We start from the raw sequence: 18,638 nt of genomic DNA on the forward strand, positions 1-18,638 counted from the left end.
AATTGTGTGTACACCATGCTGAAATGCATGCTTTTTTGCATATCACACGCATGCGTGAATTTGGACTTTTTCAAAAAATCGCATGCTATTCAGCCAGTGAATAGCATGCCTAAAAGTAAACTAAAAGTACATATGTACAAAAAGTGCGGAAATTTTAGCAGAAAAATTGCTCATTCATAACTCACAGGCAATACTATCTACCATCCTCTCTGCCATCCTCGAGAACAATGGGAACCATTTATGAATGGAACAATGTTGTGATTGGTTGTCTACATTTGTTGTTCACCTTTTTGTTACCTACTTAACAAAATGCGCACTAGCGCTCCATACCTATTCTACATCCAAGCATAAATGTTATCAATTTTTGGACTTGGGAAAATTTTTACTCACTGGTTGCATTTTAGAAAATACTTGGTTGCTAGCAGGGATGGAAACCGTAACCGAAATTTTTATCCAAAATGAATTTTAACCGCTAAAATGATGCAAAAACTGTAACTGTAACCATAACCATAACCGATATTATTGATTTGAAATTTTTTAACCATAACCTTAACCAATTCATTTTTGTGTTTTGGTTAAACACATAACGGTTATTTTTTTGAGTAAAAATCTCATTTTTTTTGGTGTAAAATATGACATTTTTATTATGATTTTTGAGAAAAAAAGGGCTCAATTTGTCTAAAATTTTCTTCAAACTCAAAAAATGGCTGTGAAATTGCATTTTTTCTCATTTTTTTGGCCGCAGGCTCACTTTTTTGACATTGAAGTGCAATTAATTTTTGATAAATGAAAAAAACCATAACCTTCATTTTTAACCGTAACCTTTATTTTTTTAGGTCATAAGTCATAACCGTAACCCTTAACCATAACCATAATAAATAATTTTGAAAAAAATAACCGCTAAAAAAATAACCGATATTTTTTTTTATTTTGGTTTCCATCCCTGGTTGCTAGATTCCCGTACAGAAAAATACTATGGTTGACTAAAGTCAACTATAGTTACTATGCAAATTTTTGTAGTCAACTATAGTAAGATGTAGTCAACTGTAGTAACTACAAAAATTTTCATAGTGAACTATAGTTACAATGATAAATTTTTGTGCTCAACATAGTAAGTTGTAGTCAACTATAGTAACTATGAAAATTCTCATAGTCAGCTAGGTATAGTAACTACAAAAATTTTCATAGTCAACAATACTAACTATGAAAATTTGTGTTGACAACTATAGTAACTACCTACCTATAAAACAAGAATTTCGCGAAAATTTTATAAAAATTATGGTAAAAATCATTTTAAAAAAAAAAATCAAAGAGAAACGCGTTTTTTTTTTCAGGACATGAGTATTTATGACACAATTCGTGAGAAAAAAATCGACACACATTTTGTATCCAAATTCAGATTGTTTTTTTGTAGGTTTTTGAAGGACTTTGCTTCATAAACCTGCAGGTGTAAAAAATTTTAAAGATAAAAATTAAAATATTGAAACATTTTCATTGGGTATTTTGGCAAAAAAGGAATTATTTTTTAAAAAAATTATCACACTATACCAAAATTTTAGCCAAGTTTTTTTTTCAAGTGCCTAATATTCATATCTAGTACATACCCACATAAATCACTTATTCAATTTATCTAAAACTATTCATCATATGGTATTCAAAATAATTTTTATCAGCTTTCAAAAACCCCTAAGTATACTTTGTATGGTAACATTTGAAAAAAAAAAAAAATCAAAAAAGTTTAAAATTTTCCAAGTCCAGACCTAAAAATATAGCTGATTATAATATACTTACTTACACAAATAAACCCTATTTCCATAAGTAGCGTTGTGGCTGAGAGTGGGTTAGGGAGGTGAAGAAGTGGGGTGTACGTAATGTGACGCGTGAGTCAGAGGGGTCAAGTCCCCTGAGGGCCATCATTTTTTGAATTTTTTTTTCCTTTTTTGGAAATTTTATTACAATTGAAATATGACACATGTGTCCTTTTTGAGACAAATCCATATTGTTATTCTTCAGACCTTCCTGTATCATATGAGACCACCCCCACTTCACAAAGTCGAAAAACCAGTGAGATATCGCCATTTTAAAACTGCGAAGTCGATTAAAAATTTACTTTTTCAGAGATAATGGATTACTCATGGTCGATTTTGTGTTGTCAACCATTATTTACCAGGTTTAAATCCAAAAATTTGCTCAAAAACATTTTTAAATCAATAAAAAAAAAGGTAGTAGTGTAATACTTAACTACCACTTTTTTTTGCAAAAATCCTCATAATTCATCGTATATTATATAACCCCCTTGAAGCTTTTTTCGAAATTCCGAGGGCAAGTTGAAAAAAAATGGTAGTTAAGTTCTTCCAGAAGTACACCTTTTTCTCTATTTTGACGAACTTAACTACCATTTTTTTTCAACTTGCCCTCGGAATTTCGAAAAAAGCTTCGAGTGGGTAATAATATGCGATGAGTTATGAGGATTTTTGCAGAAAAAAGTTGTAGTTAAGTTTCAATAAAAATAATACTTGACTACCATTTTTTTTCAACTTGCCCTCGGAATTTCGAAAAAAGCTTCGAGTGGGTAATAATACCTATACGATGAGTTATGAGGATTTTTGCAAAAAAAAGTGGTAGTTAAGTTTTAATAAAAATAAAACTTGACTACCATTTTTTTTCAACTTGCCCTCGGAATTTCGAAAAACGCTTCGAGAGGGTAAAATTATACGATGAATTGAAAGGTTTTTTGCAAAAGTTTCAGAATTTTTAAGTAGTTAGTAGTTACGAACCAGAGATTACTGGTATCAAAAATTGAGCTTTTCGAGTTATCAGTGGTATTCAAGTTCTATTTTTATTAAAACTTAACTACCGATTGTTTTTGCAAAAAACCTTTCAATTCATCGTATAATATTACCCTCTCGAAGCGTTTTTCGAAATTCCGAGGGCAAGTTGAAAAAAAATGGTAGTTAAGTTTTATTTTTATTAAAACTTAACTACCACTTTTTTCTGCTAAAATAAAAAACAAAAAAACTTATCTTTTTTGTTTTTTTTTTTTACTCAACATAGCGATTTTTTTCAGAGATAATGGGTTACTCATGGTCGATTTTGTGTTATCAACCATTATTTACCTGGTTTAAGTCCAAAAATTTGCTCAAAAACCTTTTTAAATCAAAAAAAAAAAAATTGGCCAATTTTTCGCTTCAAAAAGGACATATAATTCGAAATGTTTGAGCGCTTACCGCTAACATACAGTTTCCCCCAGACTGATGGTCCATAGCATTTCATATTGTTAGACAGTGGGAAAATAAAATACCAAAATTATTTTTTGGGGGTACTAAACATTCCCTGTGAGTTTCATCAAAATCCGAGGTTGAGGGCATTTCGCCTAGGTCTATCTTATCGGGGGGTACCCTTTCATGATCTTGTCCTTTTGATCTCAATTTCGTCGTTTCCTCAGCAAAGTAGTCTGTGTACTTATTTCATTCAATTCGTCGGGCATACGCCGCGCCGGCGTGCGCTTTAATTTTTCTGTCGTGCATGCAATGGTCGACAGCACTTTCTGTCGTTCACTACCCGGTTTTCAGACGTTCACATCTGTTGAGTAAAATCCCTTTTTCTCGTCGTGCCGATAAATGGCACCCTTTTATGATTACTGTTTGAATTTGGAAAATGTCAAGTTTTCTTATGAAAAATAACGCTATTCAAGTTTTCGATTATTGAATTTTCAAAATCTTTTTTTTTTTGCCTCGCCGAAGGTCGGTTTTCTTTTCTAATTAAAAATTGAAATTTATAAAGAAATTAGGTACCGTTCAAATTTTAAACATGCCAAAATCAACTTCTGACATCGAAAATAATAGTGTATAGTGTAAGAATTTATACTTACCTACTATACATTTTGGAAAGCTTTTGTACTCGCTTCTTTCGGTGTACGTGATTATTTTGGAATTGAAAAATCTCTCATCAATGTTCGAAGGCGAGTTCCCAGAATGACTCGAAAAGTAAAGTTGGCAGAAACGAGAGGGGGTGTATGTTGAAAAAAGTTTCTTTGTGTGTTTTCAGTCGTAATTTTCTCAATATTGAAAATCGTTGAGAAACCTCTTGTTAGTTGTTTGCGAGAAAAATAACGATGTTTGTTAAATGTTGAAATATTTTTAAGTAGAAACATTTTACTAAGTATTTTTTGAGGGTATTTTTCGTATAGGATAATTCATTTGAACCGAAAAACTATCATTTTTCTTTGACAACATAGCCCTATTTTCTTGAAAACTCAAAAACAAAAACAAAGGAACAATTTAAATGATGAAAAATATAATAGTTTATTTCGAAGATACGAGTATGTAGCACTAAGTTCAATCAACATTCCTGACTTATCATTTTCAATTATATTTTCAGGTGAAACGTGAATTAAATTCGTTTTCTTTGCAACAATATTCCACTTTCCGGGCTCAATAAACCGAAACTTTTTTTGAACTTCATTGGAAACTTCATTTCGGGAGACATTTTGTAGGAGAAGTTCTTGAGAGCGTAAACCAAACCAACTTTGAATTGCATTTTGGCGAATCTTTCGGCTGCAAAGGGAATTAATTGGACAGTCGAGTTAGGATAAGGATATGCAAGTTGAGTGATACTCGTAGCTCGTAGAATTTGAATTGGTTCCGTTGTGAAATTAACTCACCTATGCAAACTCTTGGTCCATCTCCGAACGGTAAATAAGTGTAATTCGGTCGTTTGGCTTTTTCTTCTTCGGTGAAACGTTCTGGACGAAACTCCTCCGGGTTATCGTAATATTTTTCGTCCGAATGTATTCCATAGACTGGTATAATGATTGATGTGTGAGCAGGTATTATCACTTTGGTATTCGGTATGGCGTAGTTTTCGCTGGTTTCTCTGAACAGCATAGCAGCCGCTGGATATTTCCGAACCGTTTCTGACATAATAATAAGTGGATATTTGATCATAGATTTATCCTTTTTATACATCGGTGTTGCTGTGTTTAAGCTCAAAAACTTACCTTCAATTACCATATCCACGTAGGTCATTTGTTTGAGACCTTCGTAGGTCAGTTGACCATCATTAAGTGAAAAAACGTCGAGGATTTCTTGACGAGCTTTATCCTGGACAGATTTATTTAAGGATAATTCCATTAAAGCGTAACCTAATACAGTGGAGGTTCCTTCGAAACCAGCCGTAAAAAATACGAAAGCTTGAGCGGCGAGTAAATCGTTTGTCATGTCTGGAAAATACGAATATGTGATTAGGTTTTTGATTCAGCCTTATCAAAGCTCTACCTCAGGTTTTCTAATTTAATCTAAAGATGGAAAAATGCCATGTGACGTATTGGAAAATTTGTCTTACCTACATCGCTTTTCACGCATTTACTACCAATTTGATCGAGGAATGTTTTCAAATCGCCGTCATCTCCTGTGTCTTTGAATTTTTGCAAAATCGTGTTGTTCTTCAAAGCGATCAACAGGTCGAGAAAATCACCCCTTGTGATGTTATTCTTCTCCCGGTACTTGATAGTTTTATCGATAAGATTTATAAAATAATCTTGCACGTTTTTCTCGAACAATGTTAGCTTGAACATTTCGATAAGTTTTTTTGGCATATTTGTCCATAAAGTTCGTACGATCGTTGCATATCTATAAATGAATAAAATTACGAATCAGTTAATTACCTAGTACCTACTTACCGTGTGCAACACTTTTCAAAAAATCTCAGTTTTTGAGGTAAATAAAAATATTTTTGGAAAATTAATGTTTCAATTGAATTTTTCATATTTTTAAATAAAAAATTCCAGATTTCAAATTTCAGAAAAATTATACCAGAGGCAAAATGAATTTAGCTGTGAAAATATCGCATACGAGTAATGCTCCCGTTAAGTGGCTCTTTTGCGATTAGGTATGAAGTACAAAACGTGCACTATAAATACCTAAAGCTGAATATTCTCTTGCCCATAATCATGAATTCCGAGTTGGGATTATTCAACGTATCCGGTTCCAATCCAAAAGCACAGTTTCCTATCGTATCCGTGGTAAACCTGGAGAATAGTTCCCTCAGGTCGAAAGTTTCATTGTCGGGTATCTCGTCGATCACTTGTGATAACTTTTCGCCACAATGTTTGACCAGAGGTAGCATCATTTTCATTCTGCCCGAAGTGAATGTGCTGGTCAACTTGATTCTGAGATTTTTCCATTCGTCTCCTGGCATTTTAAAACGAAAAATTTTAGGGCTTGGATGTAAATTAGCCTACTAGAGAAAATGTTATACCTATTCTTACCTCTCATCAAAAACAGCGAATTACTCAACGGGTCGATCTCCTTCACTATGTTAATTCCACGATCGCTGAAAAAAGCGAAATCTTTGATAAGAACGTTTCTTATTAGATCTGGATCTCGTATCATGATTGTTGGGGTTTTCATCGTGTATACTCCAGCAAAACCATGAGGAGCTAGCTTCTTGTATAATTCGGCGTATTTTTCGGCCAATGAGGTTTTCATCAAAATCACATCGGCCATGTTACCAAACAACCAGTGAGGTTCGAGGTAAGGTATATCTCGATCCGCGAAAAATCGATGCGCTTTTTTCATGGACCAATATAAATACAATACCGAAGTAACGATTAGTAATGATATAGACGTTAATAGATCCATTTTGAAGTATTCAATTCACGTGTCAACACGGGTTTGATTCGCGATCGCACTTAAAAACGTGTAATGAAAGTTTCGCAGGGAAAGTATCGTACTTAAACTAAATTTTAACTACCTACATAAATTTGATAAATTTTTAAATTATCATTCAAGTGAAAAGATAACAAACAATAGCTTTTTATAGAAAGATATCTGTCTGTTTATGACTTATTTTCGTTGTAATATTATAAATTCGATTTAGAAGGTACCTCTACCTACATTAAGTGCGTTGTTGCAATGATTGCGAAATTTCTGACGATAGTGATGGCTTATTTCCAATTAAATCGTTTTTGAAATGATCTGTAGAAAATGAAGAAGTTATATAATATTATGTGAATTTTTTTCTTTGTATCTGATATGCAGCATTCATCAACATTTTTTACGTCTGCGTTTTTCTGTATTTTTTTTTGAGAATCATTTATAAAATTTCATTTTGCGTACAGAACTCCAACTTGCAACAACCAGTTTTGAGCGATCCCAAAGATTCTACTGACGAGGGAACCTCTAAAGATGTCCGTCTCCGATTTGAACGGAACCGGGATTTTTGGGGAAATCATGGTCTCCCATAACCAATATTTTAACTACCCAAGCTAATTTTTCAATTTTTGACGAATTTTTGAAAATTAAAAAAAAAAATGCGGGGATTTATGCTTTTAAAAAAAATTAAAAATTATATTTGTTCGTAGGAAAATTTTTGAAATAGGCAAGAATGGGTGTAGGTATCTTGTCTAAAAAAACCAACTCCCCGAATCCAAATGTAACCATTTGCATTCTGGAGCCTCCAGTGTGATTTTTCGATTTCTTCAGAATTTTAAAAAACAATTTCCAAAAAAAGTCAAAGAATGATGTTTTTTCATTTGTTATTTTAAGCTGCCATAAAATCTTGTCTTTGGTCAAAATGGCCAAAAGTATTTCCCCTTATTTGCCAGAATTGTCTAAAATTCTCGTTTGATTTGTGAAAATTCTCAAAAATCTTGCTTTTCTGACAGAACACCCATAACATTTTACGTTTGGTCAAGATTATTCTTGTTCTTTTGCCAGAATCATGGAAAAATGTCACTCAATGTTAAAATTGCAAAAAAACCTGCTTTTTTGGCAAAATTACCATAAAATATGTTATTTTTTTCAAAGAGCCACAATTTCTTTTGCCAAAATTATGTGCCTTCAAAAAAAGTTGTAATTTATTCCCAAAAATGAAACAAGGTGCTGATTTTTTTTTTTATTGAATTTTCAAATTTTTCTTCCATTTTTTCTCAGAGTCAGAGCTTTGTTTTCCGCAATTTTTTTCCAGTTGTCTCTGAAAATGAGGATTGCGGACCAGAAAAATTCCAACTTGAATGAATTCTAATCCACTTCCTCAGCCCCTTCCTTCCTCTCCTAACTATCGAATTATTTAAAAGATCTCTTCTTCTGCTTTTTAAAAGCACCCTGCCCAGAAATGAAATATTTTCAAAAAATTGGTAAGTACAAATACCAATATTTTCAATCAAAATAGCGAAAAACGCCGATTCGCAACTTTTCAAGCGTTTTTTGGAGGGGTTAGCTGAGGTCAAATCAAAAAATCGATTACGCTATTCGATTCATAATCTTAAATCGCACCTTTTGAGTGCTACTCGTTTTCGGAAAAAATGGATATTGGAACTTTTGAATTTAAAAAAAAAACGGCGTTTCCCCCAAAATGGCCCTACTTTGGGGGGCCACAGTTTCACCGCAGGGGCACGTGGGGGGGCTGAACATTTTTTTGGTGTCATTTTAACGCACAATCTCCAACATACTTCAATTTCAGCGAAATTGAGACCATAAATTTTTCCGCTTCACCAGTAGGTATAGCAAAATAGCAAACTATTGTTTTCTCACAGGGGAGGGGGTAAAAAAATTCTGGGGGCTGTTTTGGTTCAAAGGGGGAATATTGGGGTGCAATAGATTGAAAACAATCAAAATTTTGAAAAAATTGCATCATTTTCCATTTTTCAATTTGGGGGCATTCTGGCACCACTTTTTTTTTACATAGGGGGTTGAAACTTCGTAGAATTTATTTTTTCATCAAATGGAACAACTTTGGGGGGTGGGAGCAGAAAAAATCGAAGAAAACAATTTTGAAAATACATTTATGTGCGTAAATTGATTAAAAAAGTAACAGAGATGGTAAGTCCGAATTTACGAATTTCATTTTCGCCTTATTTACAGTGCTTTTTCGAAGACAGGAGATCCCAAAAATTCGCTGAATACTGCAGTACGATTCGAAACTAACACCATTCGATTTAGAAAGTCTTACTACCTACTCTAAACGTAAAATAAAGTACCTAAAAACCAAATTTCCTGATTTTTTTCGCGAGAAATGGTCCTAATTTGAATTTTTTTAAATCCTCCAAAAATCGAAAAATGAATTTCAGCTGGTGAACATTTTGCTGGTGGTGTACGTATTTGGTTCCTCCTACGATTCCCTTTAGTCCGATTCAAAATTTTTTGGAACGATTAGGACACTTCCCTGGGCCAGGCGAGTAACAATTTTTTGAAAATAAGTTCAACTTCTTCGAGTGATCAGAAAAAATGAAATTTGAGGGTATAATTTTATAAATTGAAAATGTTTTGGTCGAAAAAAATCCTGTCATTGGAGATGATACGTATCTTTGTGTCCTTATACGCCCCTTGTTCGTGTTATTTGTAGTATTTTATAAATGTTCGTGCTCTTACCAAATTAAGATGTAAGATGTAACGTATTAGTAAAATAGAAATTTAATCAAAATTCAATGAAATAAAAAATTGAATAATTCAATTTATTGTTAGACTATTTAGGAAAGTATAAAAAATATAAAAGAATTGAACACTCTCATTGCTGCTACTCCAAATCGTGTATTTTCTGCTTCTGTAGCCAGATACTGTTACGTGCTGTCAGTAATCCGAAATTTTTCTCAAATTCTATTGGAAATTTCATTTTGGGCGAGACTCGATATGATTTATTTTTCAGCGCATGTATCAATCCTACTTTCACATTCATCTTGGCGAACCGTTTAGCTATTGAAACAACGTATTGGAAGATTGAAAAAATTTAAAGTTCCAAGTCAGAATTTACATAGCTTATTCAATTCTTTTGACGGAATAAATTTACCTATACAAGTTCTGGGACCTTCTCCAAATGGTAAATAGGTGTAATTTGGTCTTTTGGATTTCTCCTCTTCTGTGAAACGTTCTGGACGGAATTCTTGAGGGCTTTCGTAATACTCTTCGTCTAAATGTATCCCATAAACTGGTATTATGACTGGTGTATTTGCAGGTATTACCACTTCGGTATTGGGCATTTTGTAATTTTTGATAGTTCTTCGGAAAAGCATTGCAGCTGGTGGGTATTTTCTCAGAGTTTCTAATAGACAAATATTCATTTATTTGCATAGGTACAGGTATAGGCATTTCTAACCAGAAAAATGAAACGTGAAAATATTGATGGATGCTCTTGATAGGTGTTTTTTTTACGAACCTGAGATAACCATATCTGTATAAGTCATTTGTTTCAAAGTATCATAAGTGAGCTCTCGATTATTAGATGAAAGAACTGTTCGAATCTCAGCTCGAACTTTCTTCTGTATAGATTGATTTTGAGCTAATTCTAATAAAATGTATGCCAAAGTTGTGGACGACGTCTCGAATCCAGCTGCGAAAAATAAAAATGCTTGGGCGGCAATCAACTCGTTAGTCATTTCTGAAATCAAAAGAATTCATCGAATGTTTTCTAAAAAATGTTCACAGAATGATTTGTAAAATTGAATTTTAAAAAAGTACTATTGAAATAAATACAGAACATGAGGAAAAACTGGCTTACTTATATCACATTTAGCTCCCTTATCTGCGCCAATTTGATCGAGGAATTTTTGTAAATCTTCTCGACCTTTGCAGGTATCGTTTGATTGAGAAACTGATTCGCTTTTTAGTGCAATCATTAAATCCAAAAAATCGTTCCTGGTTGCCTTGCTCTTTTCTCTGTAATCGATAGTTTTATAAACAATATCGCCAAAAAAGTCCTGTACATTTAGATCTACAAAAGTGAGATGTAACAGCTTGGTCAGCTTCGCGGGCATCTTCATCCATAAAATACGTAGGAGCGATTGCAATCTGAAATAATTACATTGTGATTATAGCTGCTGGGAGTGTGAAAATGGAAATGATTCAGTACCTGAAACTCATCTCTATAATCTTTACCTGAATTCGAATATTTTTTTCCCTACCATTCTAAATTCCGAATTCGGATTCTGTAACGAATTCGTCTCTATTCCAAATGCACAAGTTCCTATTATATCGGTGGTGTATCTCGCCGAAATATCTTTTATATCGAATGGCTCGTCGAGTGGAATTTGATCAATAATATCGGATAGTTTTTCTCCGCAGGATTTCACCAATGGAAACATCATTTTGATTTTTCCGCTCGTAAAGGTGCTGGTGAGTTTTATTCGAGCGTTTTTCCATACGTCACCTTGAATTTTGAAAAATTAATTTTGTTTTTGTTTCTGCATGCGCGTGAATGTATGTAAATAATTGTAATTGCTGAATTTACATATGTAATGTGTTTGTAAATTAAGTTCGTCAGTAAAATGATTGTGACGAAAATAATCCATTTTATTTTCTGTCACTGAACTGCCAAATAACAAGTTACAATGTTACATATTGTGACGTGGGTATAGCGGAGTTTTCGGCTCTTAAGGCCACTTATCAATGAATGGAGAACTATAATGTACCTTGGTTGAACCACTTTTTATGAAAAATTATTTTAGGTACCCAACTACCTATACTGTTTTTTGATGAGCTCGTGAGAGCTCAAGGTGTCTGATCATCTTAGCTCAATAATTTCGAAAAAATGGATCAAAGAACCCCAGAACAGGTTTTGGGAATTTGGACGCGTAGTGCCAATTTTTGTGAGAAGAGATTTCATCAAATATTTTGGTGAGTTCGTCATTGGGCTTGCGGCTTGAGGTATCTGGACTTGCCTTCTCATTGATAATTTTAATGAAACTGTGCGGTATCTCTGAACTAGTTCTAATCATTCCTCATTTAATGTCTACATAGATATTTTGGTGAGATGAATTTTCACGGGGAATTATTTTCTTCTCCTCTCCTCCCACCTATTTATAAATTACTCCTGAAATTGATTTCATGCTGAGATTGAGAGACCTGCAAACAGAGCTGTGGGTCAGCCGGTCCAAAATGATCCCGAAATCGGAATCGATTAAATCCCGATTCAAATCCAAATCCCAAAACCAATCTTGAAACCGAAATCGTTATTTTTCTTGATCCCAAAACCGAAAAAACCTGCTGGAATCGATGTAATTTTGAACCCAAAACAATCCCAGAACTGATACCAAATCGTTTCAATTTTAAGGATTTCGATTTTTGATTTTTCTCCAATTATGTACCTATTATTTTGAGAAATTGTTGAACTGAAATAATTTTTTTAATCCCAAAACCAATCCTGAAACCGAAATAAAAATTTAGAAAAACAAAACTAAAACAAATCCAATCCCGAAATGAATAAATTTGATCCCTTGAAACTCACACTGTGTTTGCCTCAACCACAGGTCCTAACATGGGGCTGAAAACACCAACTGATTTAAATAGTGTCTGTCTCAAATACTGTACCTAACTTGGGTCTGAAAACACCCACTGATTTAAATAGTGTCTGTCTCATTCACAGGTGCTAACTTGGGTCTGAAAACACCCACTGATTAAAACAGTGTTTGTATCAAACACTGGTCCTAACTTGGGTCTGAAAACACATGTCCTAACTTGGGTCTGAAAACACCCACTGATTGAAACAGTGTGTGTCTCAAACACAGGTTTTAACACGGGTCTGAACACAACACCCACTGATTGAAACAGTGTGCGTCTCAAACACAGGTCCTAACATGGGTCTGAACACACCCACTGATTGAAACAGTGTCTGTCTCAAACACTGGTCCTAACTTGGGTCTGAAAACACCCACTGATTGAAACAGTGTGTGTCTCAAACATAGGTCCTAACACAGGTCTGAACACACCCACTGATTGAAACAGTGTCTGTCTCAAACACTGGTCCTAACCTGGGTCCGAAAATATCCACTGATTTAAATAGTGTCTGTCTCAAACACTGGTTAACTTGGGTCTGAAAACACCCTCTGATTGAAACAGTGTCTGTCTCAAACACTGGTCCTAACCTGGGTCTGAAAATAGCCACTGATTTAAATAGTGTCTGTTTCAAACACTGGTCCTAACTTGGGTCTGAAAACACATATCCTAACTTGGGTGTGAAAACACCTGCTGATTGAAACAGTGTCTGTCTCAAACACTGGTTAACTTGGGTCTGAAAACACCCACTGATTGAAACAGTGTGTGTCTCAACCACAGCTAGGTCCTAACATGGGGCTGAAAACACCAACTGATTTAAATAGTGTCTGTCTCAAATACTGGACCTAACTTGGGTCTGAAAACACCCACTGATTTAAATAGTGTCTGTCTCATTCACAGGTGCTAACTTGGGTCAGAAAATACCCACTGATTGAAACAGTGTCTGTCTCAAACACTGGTCCTAACTTGGGTCTGAAAACACCCACTGATTAAAACAGTGTCTGTATCAAACACTGGTTCTAACTTGATCTGAAAACACCCACTGATTGAAACAGTGTCTGTCTCAAACGCTGGTCCTAACTTGAGTCTGAAAATATCCACTGATTTAAATAGTGTCTGTTTCAAACACTGGTCCTAACTTGGGTCTGAAAACACCCACTGATTGAAACAGTGTCTGTCTCAAACACTGGTCCTAACTTGGGTCTGAAAACATCCACTGATTTAAATAGTGTCTGTTTCAAACACTGGTCCTAACTTGGGTCTGAAAACACCCTCTGATTGAAACAGGGTCTGTCTCAAACACAGGTCCCAACTTGGGTCTGAAAACACATGTCCTAACTTGGGTCTGAAAACACCCACTGATTGAAACAGTGTGTGTCTCAAACACAGGTCCTAACACGGGTCTGAACACAACACCCACTGATTGAAACAGTGTCTGTCTCAAACACTGGTTAACTTGGGTCTGAAAACACCCTCTGATTGAAACAGTCTCTGTCTCAAACACAGGTCCTAACTTGGGTCTGAAAACACATGTCCTAACTTGGGTGCGAAAACACCCGCTGATTGAAACAGTGTCTGTCTCAAACACTGGTTAACTTGGGTCTGAAAACACCCACTGATTGAAACAGTGTGTGTCTCAACCACAGGTCCTAACTTGGGTCAGAAAATACCCATTGATTGAAACAGTGTCTGTCTCAAACACTGGTCCTAACTTGGGTCTGAAAACACCCACTGATTGATACAGTGTCTGTCTCAAACACTGGTCCTAACTTGGGTCTGAAAACACATGTCCTAACTTGGGTCTGAAAACACTCACTGATTAAATCTTTGAGTAATTGAGACAAATTGTGGGTCTGGGTAGTTTGGGATGGATTAAATTTTAATAGAATACGATATTATGCAATTTTTCAACGAGCTTGCGACGGTTTGAGTTGTCTAACTAACCTCTCTCCCCCTTCATGAAACAAAGAAAACTCTTGGAGAATCACTGAACCAGTTTTGGAAGTCCCTTATTTAGTTATCGTATCTGAGTCCTTGGGTAGAATAAATTTTGGTGGGAAATGATTATGTCTGATTTTTTTTACTGTGCTCACAAGGGAATGGAACCCGTTGCGGCGTCTGACGCACCTCCCTTTTTCCCTCTTTCATTCACAATTCCGATGAAAGTTTGAATTTTGAGAATGGAATGTCCCAAAATTTTATCAACCAAAAATTCAGTTGCCCAAATTTATGTTTTGATTTTTGATGAAATGTTCCGTGAGTGTCGTCGACCTTCCGGATCCATATTTTATCATTTTTTGAAGGTCTGGAGCCTCTTGTGAGGGGGGGGGGGGCTTCAATTTAATGTTGTATTAATTTAAACCTTTTTTTTTTTACTTTTGAGGTACCGTACCAAGTTTGAATAGGAGTCTATCGTCTCACAAATCTGGTCTAGAATAATCATTTAAAGTGCCGAGAAACTTCTCGAAAGAATATGAAGGAAAACTACAATCTCAGCTTTCCGAATGAGTTTTCACATATTTAGGACGGTTCAGTTAATTTTCGAGAATGTGGAGATCTCGCTTAATGCTCAAAATGGGCTACAAATCAAAAAATTTGATTTCAAGTGATAAATTTCGAATAGAAAACAAGTTTTTACCAATTTTATTTTTGAGGATATGACAGCTTTCGATGGAAAATACTTGAGCATAAAATCCAAGATTTCATAATTTTGATACTAAGATGAAATTTTGAGAATATTACGTAGGTAGGTATTGTTTTTTTGTGGAATTTTTAAAATCTATTTTCATTGCATTTTCATTAATTTTTGTGGACCTTATTACCTGATCGAACCAATATTTAAAAATTCCCATCGATTTTATAATACATACTTTCAAACGTTCAAAACTACGCTGTATTGCTTTTATACTAAGTATTTTTTTCTATTTATTTGGAATATTTTTAATAATTGTGTTTGCCTTTCTTGTGATTTTCAGATGGCAAACGCGTAGTTGTAAATCAAATGTCACTGGTATGATTAATGAAGCATTTATTCATGGTAAGAAGTAATTTTATTTACTGAATTAGATGCAATTTTTTTGGGGGGGGGATTTTATTGTGGAATTTGAAGTAAGTACGTGTCAGTTTAGATTATTCAGATTTAAATTACTTCAAAATACCAACATCCCAATTTCGAGACTTGAAACCTGAACAAAGCTTTGTTCAAACCAATTTGAAAAATCCACGTGTATTGTAAAGATGTTTGCTTCACGTGTTTCACAACAATTCAAGTTCATTTCTGAGAAACTTCGTTCAAACCAATTCGAAAAATCCATGTGTATATTGTAAAGACGCTTGCTTAAGATATTTCACAACAATTCAAGTTCATTTTCTGAGAAATATTTACATTATGTAGGTGGGTATAGCTAAATACATAATTATGTAACAGCTGAATAATCACTATAAGTACGAAGATGCAAAAGACTCGAACACTCGAACGTAAGTCGAATTCCACTCCAACAATTGTCATTTTCATCACCCACTCTCCCACTCATCTATTAATTAGATATTAATTAGATGAGTGGGTGATGAAAAATTTGTCTCGATTGCGACAATTTAATTTCCGCTGATTGTGTTTCACATTAATATGTTGTCTAATTGACATCACTTCAAAAAAATCTCAAAACTAGTTCGGATTTCATTGATCTTAATTGAAAAAAATTATGAAAATACCCCTCTCCCCCCCTCCTCAAAAAAAACACGGATAGCTCACCTTGCATAGTAAACAAATGATTACTCAAAGGCTCCACTTCGGGATCGACGTGAAATCCACGATCACTCATGTAATCGAAATCCTTGATCAACACATCTTTTAGTAATTCCGGATCTCTGATGACGATAGTTGGTTTTTGAAAAGTGAACACTCCGCCGAATTTATGAGGTTTTAGTTGTCGGTATAAATCGACGTAAACTTCGGCCAACGATTTTCGCAGTAAAATAACATCGACCATGTTTCCAAACAACAAGTTTGGTTTCAGATAAGGCACACCGAGTTTTTCGAAAAACAAATAGGATTTTTTCAAACACCAGTATAAGTATAAAATTATAGTTATCACTAGAAACAATATAGTATTAGTATACGAATTCATTTTGACCGGCGCGATAACCGAATATGATATGAGACGAGTTACTCGAACGTGGTTCTAATAGGTAATTATAATTGTGAAATGAGAAATGGCATAACTTTCACTAATTACTTATACTGAAATATAAATAAATTGGGAGTTATTCACGATACATTGTTGCTTACAAACAAACAACATTTTGACTGGCGTGTCTTATGTAGTTATAAATACTACCTAAACCTGTGTAGATATGTTTATAAACGTAACCGACTACCTGAACCTGACTTGTGTGTTTGTGTATTGTTGGCGAGTTACCAAAATCAAGGTTCTGGGTAGCCGGTAGATCGAATGGTTTGATTTTAGAGGTTCGGTTTTGTAGTTCACTGTATGAAAGAGTCACCTATGACTTTAAGAAGCCCTCACCTACTTAATTGTTGTGCAGTGGGTTTGATTTTATCTGCTGCCGGGTTGACGCGATGCACATACTATAATTTAGGTCTTTGCATAGTTATGGAAAAAAACGATTTAAATTTCGGTAGAATAGGTATTTTACATTAATTTGTAATTCAGATAGGCATGAATTGTTGAATCTGTGTGAATGGGAAGTGAGGTCAAAAGTGTTGAATGTTGTCGTAAATGAGATGATTTTTATATAATCTGGAAAGGATTGAGCGATGAAGTTCAACCTTATGGGCCTCGAAGGCAGTCAATGCGATTATATTTCAATATTTTAATATTCCAGACACGAGCTCGGTATACTCGACGTATTAGTTGCCTACCCTGATGAGTTTAGGAATTAATTCTCACATGAGATGGTGCGAACCGATTTGATTTTTTAGGTGGTGAGAGAAAGAAGGGGAAGGATTCTGAACCAGAATACCGAATAAAAATTCAAAAAATATTTGTTAAAAGGTAATTGGTAATTATTAAGTGTGGTGGTTATAATCTAAATATATACCTATGGGGCGAGGATAGAAATATTCCCTAGAGAGTGAACATTTCTCTTTAACCAGCTAGCTCAAAGTACACTTAGTAATACGAATCAACTTATGACATTATCACATAATAAGATGTCTACCTTTACGTGAATAAAGACAGATATGAGACGATTTGTTTAAATAATGTATTTACACAAATATCCCTGCAATATAAGCCAAACTTAGTATATAAAGACTGGGTACTTAGAATGGTTTGCAGACTAGGGGTCTTACTTCTAGTCATATATCACTCGGTGATAAGCTATGTAGAGTCCTAGATGAATCTCGACTGTCAATAAGTAATTAAACTTAACATCCCTTATGAATTAATCGATATATCCAAGGATATACTCGACGTTACATATTGAATTATTTTTTTAAGAATTGAGGGTTTTCAAAATTGAAAAAAAAATTAAACATTGGAATAATTCAAATCAGCCCCAACGAATTAATTGCAAAAGCTATATTACGTACAGCTAATTTAATTTATAATTTAAATTTTTCCTCTTGTGCCTTCAAGATTTCGAACCCCAGTCTAACAAATTTAGGAGGTATTTTTTTTGTCATTTACATTTTTAAATACGAGTAGGTAAGTATGATTATTGATCAGTTATTTTTTAAAGAGCACAAATGCTGGAGACTGGAGAGCTCTAATTCTTGTTTTGTTGCGGGTGTGTTTTGTTTTTTTTTTAAATTGTGGTAGCTGCTCCAGTGCTCCTAATAATTAAATAATTGAAAATAATTTTTTTTCGAAATATGGCAACCTGCTTCGCTCTGACAATTAATGGTTTTGTTTCCAATGCATTTTTGAAAAAGTAGAAAATATTATGAATTTCTTTTCATAAAATTCTCAGAACCCAATTCGTTGAGGGAGGGAGAATTCTCAGCAAAAAAATCTGTTTGATATGACATTTCTGAAAATGATCGTCTCTCATCACCCTGAAATTTTTTCAAAATAACCAGTAAAGTCCTGTAAAAATTTGCCTTGTACAGACTAATTACAGGGTGCCTAACGGTCATGTAAGTCATGAAAAAGTCATGAATTTTGCTCGGAAGTCGAAACACACTTGAAATTTTTTTTAAAACCCATAAAATGAAAAAAAAATAAAATAAAAATAGAATTTGTTTAAAAAATTAGAAAAATGAAAAAAACTGAAATTATAAACATTATTTTTGATCCTGTAAAAAATGGCATCTCTGTTCAACAAGTAAATAAACTATTATACATATCAGATCCTTCCGATCCTGACGGTCAGGAAAGTTTGTCTTTTTGCCTTTGGGTCTTTCTTTTC

The 18,638-nt window shown here is 34.2% G+C and overlaps 1 protein-coding gene across 1 annotated transcript; it reads right to left on the reverse strand.

Annotated features, from left to right (window-relative positions):
- Positions 1-4,285: 4,285 nt before the first annotated feature.
- Positions 4,286-16,653, reverse strand: LOC135836069 (uncharacterized). Its single transcript, XM_065350662.1, has 12 exons — positions 16,018-16,653; positions 10,872-11,142; positions 10,495-10,784; positions 10,153-10,374; positions 9,787-10,038; positions 9,518-9,692; positions 6,269-6,654; positions 5,921-6,191; positions 5,344-5,630; positions 5,000-5,221; positions 4,664-4,915; positions 4,286-4,556 (listed from the first exon to the last, which is right to left on the reverse strand). Exons 1-12 carry the CDS (start codon positions 16,391-16,393, stop codon positions 4,393-4,395), a joined length of 3,168 nt encoding a protein of 1,055 aa, XP_065206734.1. The 5' UTR covers positions 16,394-16,653; the 3' UTR covers positions 4,286-4,392.
- Positions 16,654-18,638: the final 1,985 nt, after the last annotated feature.

The sequence above is a fragment of the Planococcus citri genome, chromosome 1 (assembly GCF_950023065.1).
Source record: "Planococcus citri chromosome 1, ihPlaCitr1.1, whole genome shotgun sequence".
Classification (NCBI taxonomy): Eukaryota; Metazoa; Arthropoda; class Insecta; order Hemiptera; family Pseudococcidae; genus Planococcus; species Planococcus citri.

Coding starts and splice junctions, on each gene's coding strand:
- LOC135836069 (XM_065350662.1), bottom strand. CDS start 16,393: ATGAATTCGTATACTAATACTATATTGTTTCTAGTGATAACTATAATT. Junction 10,375..10,494: donor GGGAGCTAAATGTGATATAA/GTAAGCCAGTTT, acceptor TTTTGATTTCAG/AAATGACTAACGAGTTGATT. Junction 5,222..5,343: donor ATGCGTGAAAAGCGATGTAG/GTAAGACAAATT, acceptor CGTATTTTCCAG/ACATGACAAACGATTTACTC.